The 17,367-nt window shown below is 42.6% G+C and overlaps 1 protein-coding gene across 1 annotated transcript in view; it reads right to left on the bottom strand.

Moving 5' to 3' along the window:
* The window catches only part of SLC25A13 (solute carrier family 25 member 13), a 587,939-nt gene that overhangs the window by 311,642 nt on the left and 258,930 nt on the right, over nucleotides 1–17,367 (bottom strand). Inside the window, exon 10 of the mRNA XM_069211738.1 lies at nucleotides 10,899–10,986. Within this exon, the coding sequence (XP_069067839.1) occupies nucleotides 10,899–10,986 (88 nt within the window). The remainder of the gene's footprint in view (nucleotides 1–10,898; nucleotides 10,987–17,367) is intronic.

Here is a 17,367-nt window from a genome sequence, read left to right as displayed (position 1 = left end):
AAATATATTGTGTGAAAGAACATAGACGGTTAGGTCCAAGATGTAGTGGTGTTCACAGGAACAGATGGTAATGTAAAGACTAGGAACCAGAAAATGAAGATTACATTCTGTTAATCTCCACTCTGCCCCCAATGTGTCACATTACCTGTATTTGTGTTTTTCAAGAGTAACAAAACTTGACTCCTTTTGATTCAGTTCTTCCCTTATGGCAATCTAAGTATCACAAAATTCCCAGCAGACTGATGAATTCTCAGCACATTGTCTACACGTGAGGCCTGCGTGTCAGAAAGGCAAACATTCACAAGACACAGCACCTTGATGCTGGGTGGAGAAGAAAAAGTTACTTTGAATTTCCCCACGCACTAGATTGGATCTGGAAACGTTTGCACCAATTGCACCCATGCTCCGACATGTGGTGCCATAGGACTCTGTTGCTGCTTCCCTCCAGTTCCAGAAGTGACTGCCTGAAGCCATACATAGATGCCATCCATGTACACTGAGGTTAGTTTACAAACAAATATTCAGCACCCACAGATACTGAGTGTCAGTGCCAGGACTGCCATTCATTTTTAGTACTAGAGAATGCCACAAAAAAGTTGGTCATCTACTCAGTGCTTCTTAGTTCAGTTGATTTAAAACCTATGGGTCCTCCTGGGATCAGACAGGTGCAGCCTCTCATAACTGTTCAGATGGATATGAAAGCAAAATAAAGCAGGGAGCTTGACGGACTGACCAACATGGAAAGGTGAAACCACTTTAGCAGAAAGGAGGAATGAGTCTAAAGCACCAGCTTGTCCCTAAAAAAAAAGTATATGGTGGCCGCAATGTAAAGGCCTACAGTTCACTGACATAGTGGAGTAAGGAATTGTAATGAGGAAGACAGTTTAAAGGATCAGTAACCCCGAATGACAGCTGTGCACAGGCTTCAAAGGTGTGAACGTCAAGAAGGTGAAAAAACTGAAGGTCCCATTGGGGTCTAACAAAAGGTGCAGAGGGAAACACACATATGTAAGTCTTTTTAAAAAGTGCATCACAAGTGGTCACTTAAAAAAAAGGCCAATAAAGAAAACAAAAAGGCCACAAGGGATATTCTAATGATTTGCGTATACACACTAATGAGAAAAAACTATATTGAAAACGAATAAATGAAAATAACGTGTAACGTGCAAAATGTGCCCACGGGGAGTGGTCACCATCTGTGTTAACAGTACTAAATAATGTGAAATGTTTAAAATTTTGTATTAATATACCATAATTGACGATATAATCTATGTTTGTAATGCCTCATGTTCTTAGCTTAGCTAGAGGCCCGGTCGGCACTGGGCCTTGCTTGTTTAAACGTGGAGACGCGATGAGCTGCAGAGGACTGGAACTGGAGAAAAGGACCTTGAACTGTACAGAGTTCAGCGACGAGCTCTGCAAGAGAAATCTGCAAACTCACCGGCAGACAGGAGACGATCAGAACAAATTGATACAATTATGTGTAGAGTAGGCTAAATGTACTTTCCCAGGACTTGAACAATGGAGCTACTGACTAAGAGCTGGGGGCAACAATTTCGTTACCTGAAGAACCGGACGATGTTCTCATGGACAGAACAACCAATCATGTTAATGGAACTTTACTCTCAAAATAACGTAGACAAGTGGTAAACAAAAATTATAGGTTCAAGTCATAATCCTTGATAAGGTTGACCAATTGGAAAATTGTGGGACGGACTGAGAGACCCTAATAAAAAGTCATTGACATGAGTGGAAAAATCAGAACAGAGAGGCAAAAGTTGATAACGCCAGAAAACCCTGTCCGAAGTGCTGAAACTTGAGCTTGCTTTCCGTGAGCCCGAGCCTTGCTGATGACCTGGAGACGAAGACTGACTCGTTGCTGATCTATCTTGGATAGGTAGCTATAACCTGACTGACTAATGAATGCTAATTGGAGTTAGGTAGGCTGACAAGGGTGACTAATGGTGACTTTGACTTAGACTCACTGACTTACATTGCTGAATTATTCAATCGCTCATGAATTGCTATGCTTCGTTTAACGTTGTTTGCATATTAAAAAAATCTTGAAATGTATTGCTCACGTTGCAAATAAAGGTTTGGTAATCATGGTTTGAGTCGAATAAAAGGTTATTGATTATAACTGTAACTAATAGGGAATAAAACTAACTAACTTTTATATCAGTGATGGTGTTTTTATTAGACTAGATTATGGTATTGCATGTTGACTAGAATACTTGTTGTGGATGTATCTTACTCACTATACTTGACTAGGATTCCCTATGCGATCCAAAAGATTCATCGACCTATACACCTCCCCTTGTAAGTTTACTTAATAAGGACAAGGCGCGCTAGCAACACTAAGCCATGAACTTCACCCAAACCCCAGAATAGATTTGAATTTGTGGTCAGGTGGTGATGAGCCAAGAAGACATCTGCTACTTTCACGGACAGATACAATTCTATTGTCTGGATCTACCTAATCTCCAGGTAAGGAGATGTAAGGTAGGGAGTTTCAGGTGTACAAATGTACCTCATTATAGGGAGAGCAGGTCCTCTCGATGAAATACGGTATGTGGGGGGCCAGATGCTTCAACTCAGGAGGACGGAGCAGCAAACTTAAGGAACCTAGTAAGAGTGAGCGGAGTCCATTCCCTCCTGACATTCCTCATAAGCAGTAGCAGAGGAGGGAATGTGTAAAGAAAACTGAAGTCCCAACAAATGCGTCACTCAAAGAATATTGCGGATGAACATGTACAATGCAAAAGGGTCAACAATGAGTATTATCAGAAGTGACAAAAAGAACTACCTATAAGTCACATCACTGGGTGGATAAGTCTTGAATATCCCCTCCACATGCAGACATCATTCTTGGTAGGCAAAATGCACCTACTGTGCGCATCTGTCCTTCCATTCAGGAACCCCAACAGTTGGCAGTCAATGGAAACTCCTCAATGGTCCAGCCTGTGTCACAGTCTGAGCACCTCCCTAAACAGCACATGCAACACCACCCTGTCCTCTCTAAAGCAGTACCACATCACTGTTGTGTTGTCTGTGATGACTTCCACAGGCTGCCCTTGATGGAAGCCTGAAAAGATTTGAGAGCAAACTAGAAGACATGCAGCTCCAAAAGACGGACGTGTTATCTTTGCTCCAATGGAAGCCAGAGGCTTCTGATCCCTACATTGTCCAGGTAGCCCCACCAGCTCAGAGCGGACATCATTCACCACTGTGAGCTCTGAATGTACTAGGGAGAGCCGCCTGCTGCAAATCAGGTTGGAATACACTAATGGGGTTCAGAAGAACAAGTTACTTACCTCCGGTAACGCCTTATCTAGTATAGACTATATCTAACCACAGATGCCTTACCTTTGAATTATCCCCGTGTTTCAGATTGGATCAGGAAATGTTTGTGAGAGGTACCCTTACAAGCCGATAGGTGGCAACACCAAAAGAGACATTCGCTATGCCTATATGTGTCACCCAGGCATGCTAATGGCAGTTTCTTTTGAGGACTTTCCATGCCGGAAGCACACAGCCATGAAGAACACAGACCACTTGTGTTGAAAACTAGGGCTCGGAAAGAAAACAGCCCTGTCCCTAGAAATCTGTTCGCAAAGCGGGAAGGATGGGTGGGTCGGTAAGGATTCTGCAGCTAGATATAGTCTACACAGAGGTGGGTCTGCGGACTAATTCCACACAAGGAAGTCCTACATGACCAAACTGGCAAAATGCCCATCCCAACAGACCTGCCTGTTCACGTAGTAGTGCTTTGTAAACGTGTGCAAAGAAGCTCAAGTTGCTGCCTGGAAGATGTCCAGGACCAGAACTCCGTGTGCTAATGAAGTGGTCTTAGTTTTGGCTCTGGTGGAATGAGCACACAAACCCTCAAAGGGTTGCTTCTTGGCCAATGAGTAGCAGATCTTGATACAGAGCAACATCCATCTGGACATGGTATGCTTCTGTATGGCCTGATCTTTCTATGCTCTGACATACCCTATGAAGAGTTGGTCATTCACCGGAACTCTTTTTTCCCCATTCATAGTAGAATGACCATACTATTTTGCTGTCCAGACAGTGGAGTCCCTCCTCTTCCTTTGAAGGACGTGGAAGACTGTAAAAAGTAAGCAGAGTGATGGACTGGCCCACGTGAAAAGAGGTGACCACTTTCAGAAGCAAGAAAAATGTCACTTGAAGCACCAGCTTGTCTGGGTCGATGTTCGAATAAGGAGACCTGTGTGATAAAGCCTGAAGCTCACACTGCCCCTCCAGTCAAATGTGACAGAAACAAGGAAGGCAGTTTTGATAGTAAGGAGCTTGAGTGCACATTTGTGTACAAACTTTCCCCAAAGACAGGCATATACCGTCTTGGTGGAGACACACCTGGCTGCCAAGATAACATCACAGACTTCGGGAAGAAGGTCAAAAGCTGTCAACTGCCGCCGCTCAATCTCCACGAATGAAGGTAAAGAGTTGACAGGTTCGAGTAGAGGACCTGCCCCTGCTGCTGCGACACAAGGACCTCCTAAAGGGGCAAACTGATTGGAGAACCGATGGCCATGCTCAACAGCTCAGAATACCAGACTTTCCGTGCCCAGTCTGGAGCCACAAAAATGATTTGAGCCCGATCATACTGGATCTTCTTGAGAACGCTGGGCAGGAGTGGTATAGATGAAAAGGCATACAAGAGGCCTGTGCTCTATTGGAGAACAAATTGTCTCTGAGCGAGCGCCATCTTGGAAACTGCAGCGTGCAGAACTGCTGACATTTGGTGTTCTCGGCATTGGCAAACAGATCTAACCAAGGCTATCACCACTGCTGAAACAGACCTTGCACCAACTCTGGAAGGAGCTGTCATTTGTGAGCTGCAAGGCATCTTTGGCTGAGCTTGTCTGCCCTGGCGTTCAGATGGAGCACCAGATGTTGAGCCCTGCCGTTCCAGCCATGTCCAGAGACGCAGGGCCTCATAAAAGGTGCCACATGTTGTTACTGAATACACGCACTAGTCTTCCCTTGATGGAGGGTAGAAAGGCCTTCAATGTCAGTCAGATGGCACAGAGCTCCCGCAGGTTGACGTGGAGTCCGGATTCCGCCAGAGACCAAAGACCTCTGATCTCCACCTGTCCCAGATGGTCACCCTGTCCCAGGAGTGACGCATCTGTCAATACTGTCAGATCTGGTTGGGGAAGAGAGAGGGGGTCTGCCACTGAACCATTCACGGTTTGTTAGCCACCACTGCAGGTCGTTTGCAGTACCCTCTGAGATCCATGTCAGAGAGGTCCCCCCATGATGCTGCACCCACTGAAACATTAGGTCCCACTGCAGAGGTGGCACCAGCAGGATGCAGGAGGCCGGAGGCCATGAGTCCCAGCAGTCTCAGAGTCATTAACACTGAAATCAAGGACAGAGGCTGAAATATCGGTAGCATAGCCTGAATATCTTGGACTTGACTTTTGGGAGGATAAGCCCAAAACCGCACTGTGTACAGAGCAGCTTTGATGACAGGACGCATCTAAGAGGGAGTGAGGTGGGACTTTGGTGTTATGTGGTTCCTACTAAAATAACAGGACTGTATATTAGGACGGCTGAACTTCATAATGTGAGGACTGAGTCCGTCCACAGCATTCAAAGCTATCAGCCCAATTCCTGGCTAGATCACAGTACCTCACCCAAACCCCTAACCCTACCGCAGTCGAAGATGATTACGGCAACCTGAAAACATTGATAGTGAACTCCAGTGAATGCAGGTGGTTCCCCATAGTCTGGAGGTGGAAGACAACAGCCTGGAACAAGACCACCTTCAACAGCCAGTCGTCGGGTCAGAGGAAGAATGGAGCCCCAATCTCTGCAGATGAGCTACAACTGCCTTCACCTTGGTGAACACCCAAGAGGCACTGGTAAAGCCAAAGGGGAGCAATGTCCAAACTGCAGAACGGCTGGTATTCCTCAAGGTCCAGCGATCCTTCCCATTGTTCTCCGAGTCTCAGCCCACAGGAATAGAGCCTGGAAGCCATGGCTCCGGATGTCACATGTTACTGCATTGGACGACACCCCTTCGGCTCAGTGTCAGAGATTAGAAAGGGGCAGTGCTGCCAGAAGCATTGGCATCAGGACTGGTGCTGGGGAAAGTCAAAGTGTTATGACCTGCACTGGTCCAAATCAGGAATGGATCATTGTGGGGCAGCTGGAACCACTGGCGCACTCCCAAGAAGTGGCACTTCCCTGATCCCTTGGTGCCCGAAGGATCCCAGGAGGGTGCCTGGCCACACAAAAATGAGGCGCATGGCCTCATAGAATTGCGTACATTGGGCAGAGATCATTTTGGCTCCCAGAAAATTGGGGAGGGGCCTCAATTGCTGACACTCCCACATCGGCCCACGGACGTATAGAAGTCAAAGACGACTTCTTCTCATAGCGGGATTTACCCACGTGACCCGACGACTTGGGGTGGTACGAGGATCTCTGAGTCCACGACCGCGCCAAGGACCTTCCTCTCGATCAGGGCCTTGACCGTCGCATGCTGAGGCACCAGGACCTTGAGGGATCGCTCTCTTGAGGCCTTTGGGTTCATGACATGGCAGTGGGAGCAGGACTCAGGGTCGTGCTCACAGTCGAGGCACAGCTGCAGGTCTGTCAATGACACTGGTCGATGACAGGTGCTGTAGGGCTTGAGCCAACCCTTTTAGATTACATTACTGCCACACCAGGAGGAAGAACCTTAAAAAAAGTCGAAAAAACCTTGAAAACAATTACTCAAAAACTGACATGGGCTAGCTCTTCTCTGGATGTCCACAGGCTAACGTGGAAAGAACAGAGCTGACATCAGCGTGCCTCGGTAGCGACCATTTAGGCAAGGTGAACGTCACTTCCAGCGTGGATAATGCTGCCACTTGGAACTGAACAATGCAACCAATCGGCATGCAAGGGTACTGCTCATGAAAAATTTCCGGACCCAGTCTGGCGCCTCGGGATAATCCTAAAGTAAGGAATCTGCTAGAATCTCTATTAGATTCCCCTTGTCCACCACACAGATGTTGTAGAGAGGAACCCCCCACATGTTGCGTCCATTGAAAGTGGACATTCTACCGCAGTCCCCACTTATGCCAACAGGTAAGATGCATCCGTATAATACACAAGGCCGGAAGACCAAGAAGCCTCAGAAGTGTCAGGTCCTAGAACACTGGACACAGCCCGAAACATCTGGATCAAATCATGAATGTCCCAGGCTTACTTTGAATGCCACTGGAGGAGCAGAAGATCCCTGATAAACAAAATCCTATGCAGTGGCCAAAGGTGAGATTTTGACATCATGATGGAGAACCTTGTAGAAGACAGAGTGAGATGTTTATCAGCAGGTGATCTGTGACTGTCTGCAATGAGCTTGCATGTAACAGAGACAGTTGCCAAGGTACTGTGATGCATGCACTCCTGAAAGGCAAAGATGGGCCATGACTTCCGTGATCACCTTTGTAAGCATCTTAGGGTTGAGATAGGGTCAAAGGGCAAGATGGTCAACTGAAAATGTATCATCCGTGCCAGGAAGCAGAGAAACTAACCTGTGGGGCTGCAGGATGGTTACATAAAACCTCATATCATGCAGGCAGAAGGATACCTTGTAATTTGAAGGACCGAATGCGAGAAGACCTGGGCGTGGGTGAGCACAAGAAAGTGTTCAAGTCTCAAAAGTCCAAACTCGGCCTGGGGTAAACATAATTTTTGGCCACTAAGAAGGAGTAGGTGACGTACTCTTTGCCCATCTTCATGCATTGTCAAAGGGTGATGCACTGGCTAAGATGGCTGCCTCTTGCTCCAAGTCAGGCCACAAGAGTAAGTTCTGAACTTTTAGTATTGGTAATGGAACTGGCTTGCTGGAGAGAGGAAGCACCAAGATCAGGCCATAGCAAGGCTATCTTTAAATCTCTCGAAGACTGAATCAGCCACTCTACCAAACAGTTTAGAGATTTCAGAGGAAATATCTATAACGGATGCTTGAATGTCCTAAGAGAAACCCGTGGCATGCATTCAAGCATTATGATGAATAACTACATCAGAGCCCATAGCACGACATACACACTTCTGTGGAGTCCAGTCCAGTCAAATAAATGCACTTGGCGAACTACATTTTGTTATGGACTGTTTTTACGAAGGAGTTCCAAAACTTCAGGCAAGATCTCACCCGTCATATCCCATATGCCATGAGTTTATTCACCCAACAGGTAAATTGCATTTAGCTACTGCAATGCCAAGCTGTAGGAGAACACCCCTCTCACCAAGCTTACCACTGCACTTTGATTCTCTATCAGGGAAGGATAATAGGGAATGCGTTCAGGTTGATTTTGCTGGCAGTACCGAAACTTCAGTCCAAAACTTTATGGTGATAGATGTGGAGTCAACAATATTGAGTGTACGGAGCCTAGCAATGAAGCAACTTACCGGCAGTACCAAACAAGGTTCCAAGCATGCAGCAGTCACAGTGCCTATCAGGGCTCATTAAGAGGTGGAACATGCGCTGAGTTTTAAAGGTTCAGTTGAAAAATATTGGTAAGATTATTGGCTTTGGTTTTCACTGCTGCCAACTGCATTTCCAACACCGCTGCTGCCCTATGCACCACAATAGCAAAGGAAGCACCTTCCTCAGAGGGGGGCAAAAATGGAGAGATCAACTCCACCTCAACTGTCAAGAACTTTAGTATTTTAAATGTCTAAATACAGTCCATTACCAGCGAAGTGAGGGGACAACAAGGGCCCCCTCATCATCATTCCATCATGTGGAACACTCTGCAAGTCCTGTAAGGGGACTTGCTCAAATATGTCATCAAGCAGTGCACAGTCTATCATTTAGCGCTCTAATAATAAAAACAGTAACTAACATTTCGGGCTACAGGTATGAAATAACGCCATAAAAAACAAATTTATTCAGAGAAAAACAACTGTAAATCTAATCTGTGCAGTTAAAAACACAGCCAAGAAAAATGCCTCCTTCAACTCCGATTTAGATCTTATTTATTTTATTGTTAAAAAAAATAAAAAATTTGGGAATCCCTCTCATTTTGCCCAGTTAGTATTAATAGTGAAATATTTTTTATATATTTTTTAATGTTGTCTTTATTAGGTGATACCCTTTATCAAAGATTGTATTGTTTTATTCCCCATGTTGTGGAAATTAAAAAAGTGGACCAATTACACATCACTGGTTGTCAAAGTTGAAACAGAAGTCAAAACCTTCAAGCAACAGTAGCTTCCGTTTTATGTTCTTTTTAAATACTTTATTTCTTCTCGCATGTTTACACTGGCACACGTTGACTACTGTGTTGTCTCTACTACCATTTTGCCATTTTGAGACATTAACGTGTGGCCTCTTTCTGCATTACTCCACATTTCAAGCAATTTATTTTAATGTCCTACAGGGACAGTGATAGCTACTAAGGAGCGTTCCTCACAGAAATATCAGTAGGTATAAATAACACCCGAGAGAACATTGACTCTAACTGCCTAAAAAACAAAAAGGCGCCCTGGCTAATGTACCTTTGCGATGAACAATTTTGCAAGGTAGCTCAGGATACGGAAACCGAAAGGGACATAAATTATTTTATATAGCGCATTAGGTGCGGAGCAAACATAACCCCCCAACAGTAATCCATTAGGATGCAGGTGATGTGCCAGGCAGGCTGAGGCACTCTGCTATCGCCCAGAAGTTGCAAGACTTTCCTAGCAAAGTGACTGGGAAGACGTCTGGTGAAAGGTTGTCACCATTCAGGGACACAAATGGAGAACATGCTCGCATCTGTTTGTGCATTTTTAAATTTTCTGCAAAATGCTCTTTCTTGCAGCAGGATTGGCAACATCTAGTGATTTCTCTGTATAAGTGTGAAGGAATTCTTTAATGAAGGCACTTACACCTAGAGACAACTTAGAGAGCAACATAATGTATTCAAAGGGTGAGCGGGGATGGGGGGTGATGAGGATGATGAATTCAGACTTTTTCGCTGTGGTAATTAGTTTGGCTGAAGCATGTATCTCACCTTTTAAAGTGACAAGGAAGGCACTGGGAAGGTTAGAAAGGCACTGCTGTGGTCAATTCCCAGTGCCTTCTAGCAGGGGGAACAATGTGTAATATTAACCTTTTCCATAAGTAGGAATAGCTGTAGATAATCACATGGGCACGTTTCAATCAAGTACTAGAATTTAGAGGAATTGTTTATGAAGTAGGTAACCAAGCTAATCAAAGCTTTCAAGAAGCACGCCCTTGATTACAGGGACAGAAACTTGCATTGGTCGATGCAAACACATGTAGATTGAAGACCAAGAGAAAACTAGCAAACATAATTGGCAACAAGGAGAGCCCATCTTTCTAAGGCAGCAATTGGTGCTGCATAAAATCCATAAACTGATTAATGCCAAGAAGCCAAGAGCAGGGAATCTATTTCTGTAGCTCAAAATATACTGTTTTAATGATAATTTTGTCTACTGAGAGAGGTTTGGTGATCATAAGGATAGTTTAATTCAGTTTATTTCTTTATAGTAGAGTTTCGTATTCACACTTCAAGACTTAGGTGATGTGCCATATTAAAGGAGTGGCTGCTGTGCAGATTAGTTCCATGCTGTTGAATGGTGTATGCACATTCTCTTGTTGTTGTTTTTTTAAGGAGTCTTATAGGTGGTTGTTTAAATAGGGTCACAAAGTTAATCTCTTTGGGCACTGGGGTGCAGTGTTCATCCATTTTTCATGGGTGCATTATTACACATTGATTTGTTCTTACACTTCTCCCCGCTGAGTGTGCCTGGCTGATGGCAAGTAAAAAAAAAAAAAAAAGCTAAATAAGTAACTTAACATGTTCTCATACTCTTAAAGAATAAGCAGTAGCCATCAAGAAATAAAATGTTTAAACCTCACAACTCACCTCCGGCAATAGAACCAAGGGCAAACCTATAAGCGGACTCAGCTATTTGGATGAGAATGGACCGGGACACATCCGCTGATGCTTGTTGCTTTACAGGAATAAAGAGAAAAAGGACATTTCAAAAGTGAATATTTAAATGGCCAAAAGAGAAAGTATGTAACCTTTTTAATTACAATGCTGAATGCAATGCAAAGGTACTACGTTTCCACTGATGAGTGGAGGGTTTCAAAACAGGAGATAACAATGTTAGGCTTATATAAGAGGATATGCTGCTGAATTATCCACGGGGAACAGTCAAGCTACTACCTAGGATCTACTCCATACTTGAACTTTACCAGGGATACAAGAACAGTTGTGGATTTTGAAATACAACCTACATGTGAAACGTATATATTCTTAGCTCTAGGGTGAGATTGTTTTTTCTTGAGTGTATACACATTCGTTAAAATGTGTGTACAAAAGTGCATGCACATATTCGTTTAAACAGGTAGCTGTTCTAAAAAAAAACGTGAATCTAAATAACAGTGTCCAGCATAAAACTGTACACTGCCAGCAGAAATATAGACAACGTAAAAACACATAGGTGAATAAATAAACAAAATGAATGAAGAGAGGCATAGAATGTTACCCCCTCTGCAAGAATGACAAATTTGGTGAAGTGAAGCAGATAAACATCAGCTTGTTTTTAGGCAACATATGCTGTAACATCTATGCTTTGATTTTCATTATGCTATTTAGATTGAGGAAAAATCCCCTTGTTGCTCCTGTACACAAGAATACCATGTCCAATAAAACAGGTTTATGCTTTACCCCATTCATGTTCTTCCCTAAATTCTAGCTGTCCCTTTTCTTACCCCTTTTGCACATGTTTACCAGAAACACATCTCGATCAGCCTCTTTCCATGCACACAAATAACACAATGTCTCAATCTTGTGCAAGAACTGCGGAGTCTCAGCTACTTTTTGCATAATCCACAACTCTCCTTTTCAAGGACCCTTATTTATTTGGTAAAGTAATTAATATCCACGACGGGAAACTTTAGATTTATTTGTTAAACTGCAAATTCACCAATTTTCAAGAAAAAACGCTGAAAAAAGCAAACTGCACTACTAAATATGTAGACACTAATTGCAAAAGAAGATCAACTATACCTTCAAAACACTTTACACTTTTTCTGCAAGATTAACGAAATTATGAATCAAAGGTCAGGAGAAAGTGGTGGTGTGCTATAGACAAAGCAACGTGTTATGCTTTAATACCACTTAAAGAATGCCGGGAGGAAATGACATAATATTCAGTCAGAACTGATTACCGTATTTTCCAGCGTATAAGACGACCCCCTACTTTTCCTGTTAAAATATAGGGTTTGGGTTATACTCGCCGTATAAGACTACCCCTCTTCCAACGCACACCAAATAAAAATAAAAAAACATCAGATTTGATTTTAATATGGTAATTTTAATTCAAATGCTTATGACATGCAGGTACTTAGTAGGAAAACTGTCACTTATAAACATAAGGCTGTTTGTCATCAAACATGTAAACATAAAACAGTGCAAGTGGATTAAACTTTTCCTAATTCACTCTAAAGCTGAAAGGAAGGATAAGACAATAAACCCATGGGAACTGGCATGCTGTTTGTTTTCTAAGCTGTCAACCAAACTGGAACTGATGATGGTAGGAGGAAGATAAACAACAGAGAGAGAGCAAGTGCTGGGCAAGTCCCTGGCGAGTCAGCAACACCCATCATAACTCCCAAGCTATTTTTACAGGATTTGCTGGCGTGACAGTTTCCCTTTAAAAGCCTTCAAAATCCTTCTGTTGGTCATCTGATATCATAAGTAAATCAATGACATCTTGTGGTATCTTTGTAGGGCAGTCATCGTATGGATCTAATTCCGTATCAGATGGTGTGGTCTCAGCTTCGGCTTTCTCTTCATCTTGCCACAAGTAGTCATCCTCCATACCATCTAATGAATTTGATATGCCACACTTCTTGAAAGACTTAATTACTGTTTCTGCATCAATATCATTCCAGGCTTTTATGACAAACTTGCACAAAACATCCAACTGTGGAGCATGCATGTTTTCTCCTTTTGTAAATGACTTTTCACTGCTAACCATCCACTCATTCCACTGTTCTCGAATGCGATCTTTAAATGGCTTGTTTAGGCACACATCCAGTGGCTGTACCAACAATGTCAATCCTGCAGGAATAAGTGCTGCATCTGTGTTTATTCTTGCCAGCCTTTGCTTGGTGCTGGGAGTTAAATGAGCCCTGAACATATCCCACACCAGTAGACTACGTTTATGAATAAGTCCACCTGGTCGCCTGCTCCATACATTATCAAGCCATAGCTTTACCCCTTCTTCATCCATCCAGGCTTTTTCATGTACAAAACAACCAACAGGAATCTTGAGTTTCTGCATTGTTTTTCTTTTAAAAATAATCATTGGTCTTAGATGGCATCATCAGATGTGCATGCTAGTACCACTGTAAAACTGGACTTCTCATGTCCTGTTTTAATTAAAATTGTTTTTTCACCTTTTGAATGGACAGTTTTATTTCCAACCATATCAAAATTCATTGGAGTTTCATCCATATTTCCGATACTACTTAACGCATAGCCATGTTTATTGCGCTGTTGTATTACATATCGATGGAAACTATTTACTTTGGCATCAAGATCTGCAGGTAATTTTTGTGCAATTTTCATCTTTTGCCTCAGTACCAGATTATGCCTTTCGAAGAATCTAGTACACCAGGATACAGAGGCTTTAAATCTGTTGCTGTGATCTGGGTTAGATTTGGCCCACTGAAGTGCAAACAAACGTATTTGATTTCGTGTCACTATATAACCGCTTTGGCGATGCTCATTCACCATGTCTGCTACATGTTTTTCGAGTTCTGGCCAATGTGGGGTGCCTCTCCTTAATGCACACTTACCCCTTGGCATACTCTTTAATGCTTTTTCATTTGCTTTCCAGTTCCGAACCATCTTTTCTGTTACTCCATATTGTCTTGCAGCAGCACAGTTATTATGTTCCATGGCAAAGTTTACAACTTTAAGTTTGAAACCGTTTCATATGTCTTTCTTCTTGCTGGTGGAGCCATGATGGGGTCTTGACTGTTAGCCATTTGTATACTGTACTGTATGTACTGTTGCTGTACTGTATGAACCGGTACAGACACTGGTACTGGTGCTGTGCTGTACTGTATTCACCACCACATGTATCTGCTCACCAGATAGACTGCCTTCCCTCAAAATCACCAATCCCAGTATACAACAACCAGCCAATCACAGAGAATGAATATTACATGTAAGATTGTTGAAACTGCAGTACAACCATAGGTAAATGCGGTCAAAATATATATTTTTTTATAATATTGTTATATCCCAATCCAAAATGGCCGTTACTATATGCTAATCTCCTAATACGTGTGTTATATCCTAGTTCCGGGTTGGGAGCGCGAGAAGGTGAGTGTTAGAATGTCTGCTGGTGTGTGCGCGAGGAGATGAATGGAAATGGTGAGCGAGAGGAGAATGGAGAGGAGTGGTAAATGATGGTTGGGAGAGAGACTGAGGTCGGGATGTTTTCGCTACGAAAGAACTGGATTTATGAATAAAGAAAGCGAGTTACCTTTGAAGTTGTGTCCTGGTTTCACATGCCTACGTTCTTACACTGGCGACGAGAGGCTTTTCCCACGCCAACTTCGGAAAGCATCCTGACTTGAGAAAACATATACGGAAGGAAAAGGAGAGGTCAATGAACTTGCGTGAACTGTAACCGTAAGCTGCCTACTAGGCCTTCATGGTTTTCTTTGTTTTCAAACGTGTTTCGTTCGTCTTTCACATTTTTGATTTGAGCGCAGATTGCGCTCTTGAACTCGCTGTTACCAAGTCAACTGAAGTGCTTGCTGATGTCAGGGCGATTCTCATGCTGATGCCAGCGCATATCTAGCCCGTTTTTAAAGCAACTTTCATGCTTTTAAAAAAAAAATCAAATCCTTCAGTGTTTCCCATTTCCAGGATAATTCTGTTTCTTATCGTTGAAAGTCATATGAAGTGCTAATTTCGGAGTTCATTGCCATCACGCAGTTTTTTGCCGTTCATTCTTGCGTGCCGTCTCTCCTGCGACTGCCTCACAAGGTTGTCAGAAACAAATCTTTTCGTCTAGTTTTTCACTAGCTAATTATATATATATATATATATATATATATATATATATATATATATATATATATATATATAAAAATTTATTTTGTTTTCTTTCTCCATACACAATGCAGAATGTTGCTGCTCCACCTTTTTTTCTCTCCACTCCTGGAGATCCTCCAATAAAGTGGAGCAAATGGAAGAAGGTATTTGAAAGATATTCTAGAGTTTGTGGTACATCACTTAGTACTGAAAGGAGGACTGCTTTGTTACTTCACTGCCTAGGTACGGAAGGTCAAGAGATTTTCGACCATCTTCCAGATATTCCTGACACTGATTCTATTGCCTTAAATGAATATGAAATTTGTATTAAAAAATTAGACTTACATTATCTACCGAAAATCAGCACAATTTTGGAGAGGTACTATTTTGGTAGGAGACTACAAGTTGAAGGAGAAACAGTTGAGAATTACTTAACAGACCTGAGACGTTTGGCCTCCTCATGCAAGTTTGGCTCTACTTTGGATGAACGAATTCGTGATCAATTCATGATAGGATGCAAAATGGATAAATACGTGACGAACTATGGTTGTTAGATGATCCACATCTAGATGAGGTCATCTTACTTGCAAAGAGAATTGAACACTCGGTAAAGTGTGTTGATGTCATGAAGAAACAAGAGTACAAGGAAGTGTCTGTAGTGCGGAAAGACAATAGACCCAATAACTCCTTTCAAGGGTCTGCTAACAATAAAAGATGTTTTAGATGTGGCAAAGAAGGACATTTTGCCAATGATAAATCATGTCCGGCTGCTAAAGCTTACTGCTCGTACTGCAAGAAGAAGGGTCATTTTTTTGCGGTATGCAACCAAAGGAAGTTTAAGAAGTCTGTCGCCTCCATTGATATTGACCTTGATGAAACTCAGAGGCTTGATGACTTTCAGTGTGGTCAGATTGTTTTACAGATTTCTGACTGCAGAGTTAAGGGTCCAGTAGATTACGTAATAGTGGAAGGGGCAAGAACCTTAATGCTTTTTGACTCTGGCGCCAAAATAACGATAATATCTAATCAACTGTATCAAGAACATCTAGAAGGGAAAGTTAAACTTTTCGAACCTGACATCAGACCATGCGCTTATGGTGGAGAACCCATAGAACTACATGGCTATTTCATAGGTTTACTGGAATATGCTCAACGATTTGCTACGGGGAAGGTGTATGTTTCAAAAAAAGGGGATAGCATAATTAGCTGGTGGCATCAAAAAGATTTGGGAGTGATGCTTGACCCCAACAGTTCTCCTTCTATTGTTCTTAAGGAACTGCCGGGTGTGAGAGAAGTAAATAACACTGATGTGGTTCCAGATTTCATTTCCACTCTTCGTCAAGACTTCAGAAATCTATTTAGTGATAAGATAGGTTGCATGCGAGGTTATTCACACAAAATCAAATTGTTTCCTGGTTCTGTTCCTTTTTGCAGCAAAGTACGGAGCGTACCTTTTTCCATAAGGGATGATCTTCAAACTGAGTTAATGAAACTAAAGGATCAAGGAATAATCGAAGAAGTGGAGGGCACAGAATGGTTGGCCCCTATTGTTATTGCAAGGAAAGCGAATGGCCAGATCAGACTTTGAGTGGATCTCCGCAAGCTTAAGAAGTGTGTTGTTGTGGATAGGTATCCACTTCCTAACATTACGGAATTGCTGTCTACAGTCTCAGGAGCTAAGTTTTTTTCTACAATAGATCTCACGTCGGCTTATCATCAAGTCGAACTAGATGAATCATGTAGAAACTACACAGCTTTCATTACTCCATATGGCATCTTCAGATTTGTACGATTACCTTTTGGTCTGATCTCTGCTGCTTCTGTTTTTCAAAGGTTGATGGAACGTGTGTTGAAAGGTTTGTGTGGAGTATGTATATATCAAGATGACATACTTGTTTATGGTAAGAACTTCAAAGAACATATGACAAGACTCAGAGAGGTACTTAAGAAGTTAACTGAAAGTGGTCTAACTATAAAGGCTGAGAAGTGCAAGTTTGGAGTGGAGGCCATTGATTATCTAGGGCACACTATTTCTGGTGGGGGTGTTTTACCCAAGAAAGAACTGGTTGACTCTATTCGGTGTTTGTCTTCTCCCACTTCGAAGGAGGAACTAGTGCGATTCCTGGGTATGGCTGAATTTTACGGTAAATTTGTCAGGAATTTTGCCAGTTCATGTTTCAACATGAGAAGTTTGCTAAAAAAGGGTACTGATTTCAAGTGGGATGATGAGTGTGAGAGGAAATTTAGTAGTATCAAGAATTCTCTGGTG

The sequence above is a fragment of the Pleurodeles waltl genome, chromosome 10 (genome assembly GCF_031143425.1).
Source record: "Pleurodeles waltl isolate 20211129_DDA chromosome 10, aPleWal1.hap1.20221129, whole genome shotgun sequence".
Taxonomy (NCBI): Eukaryota; Metazoa; Chordata; class Amphibia; order Caudata; family Salamandridae; genus Pleurodeles; species Pleurodeles waltl.
The sequence above is the reverse complement of the archived record's forward strand: the minus strand, read 5'-3'. Positions and strand labels throughout refer to the sequence as shown.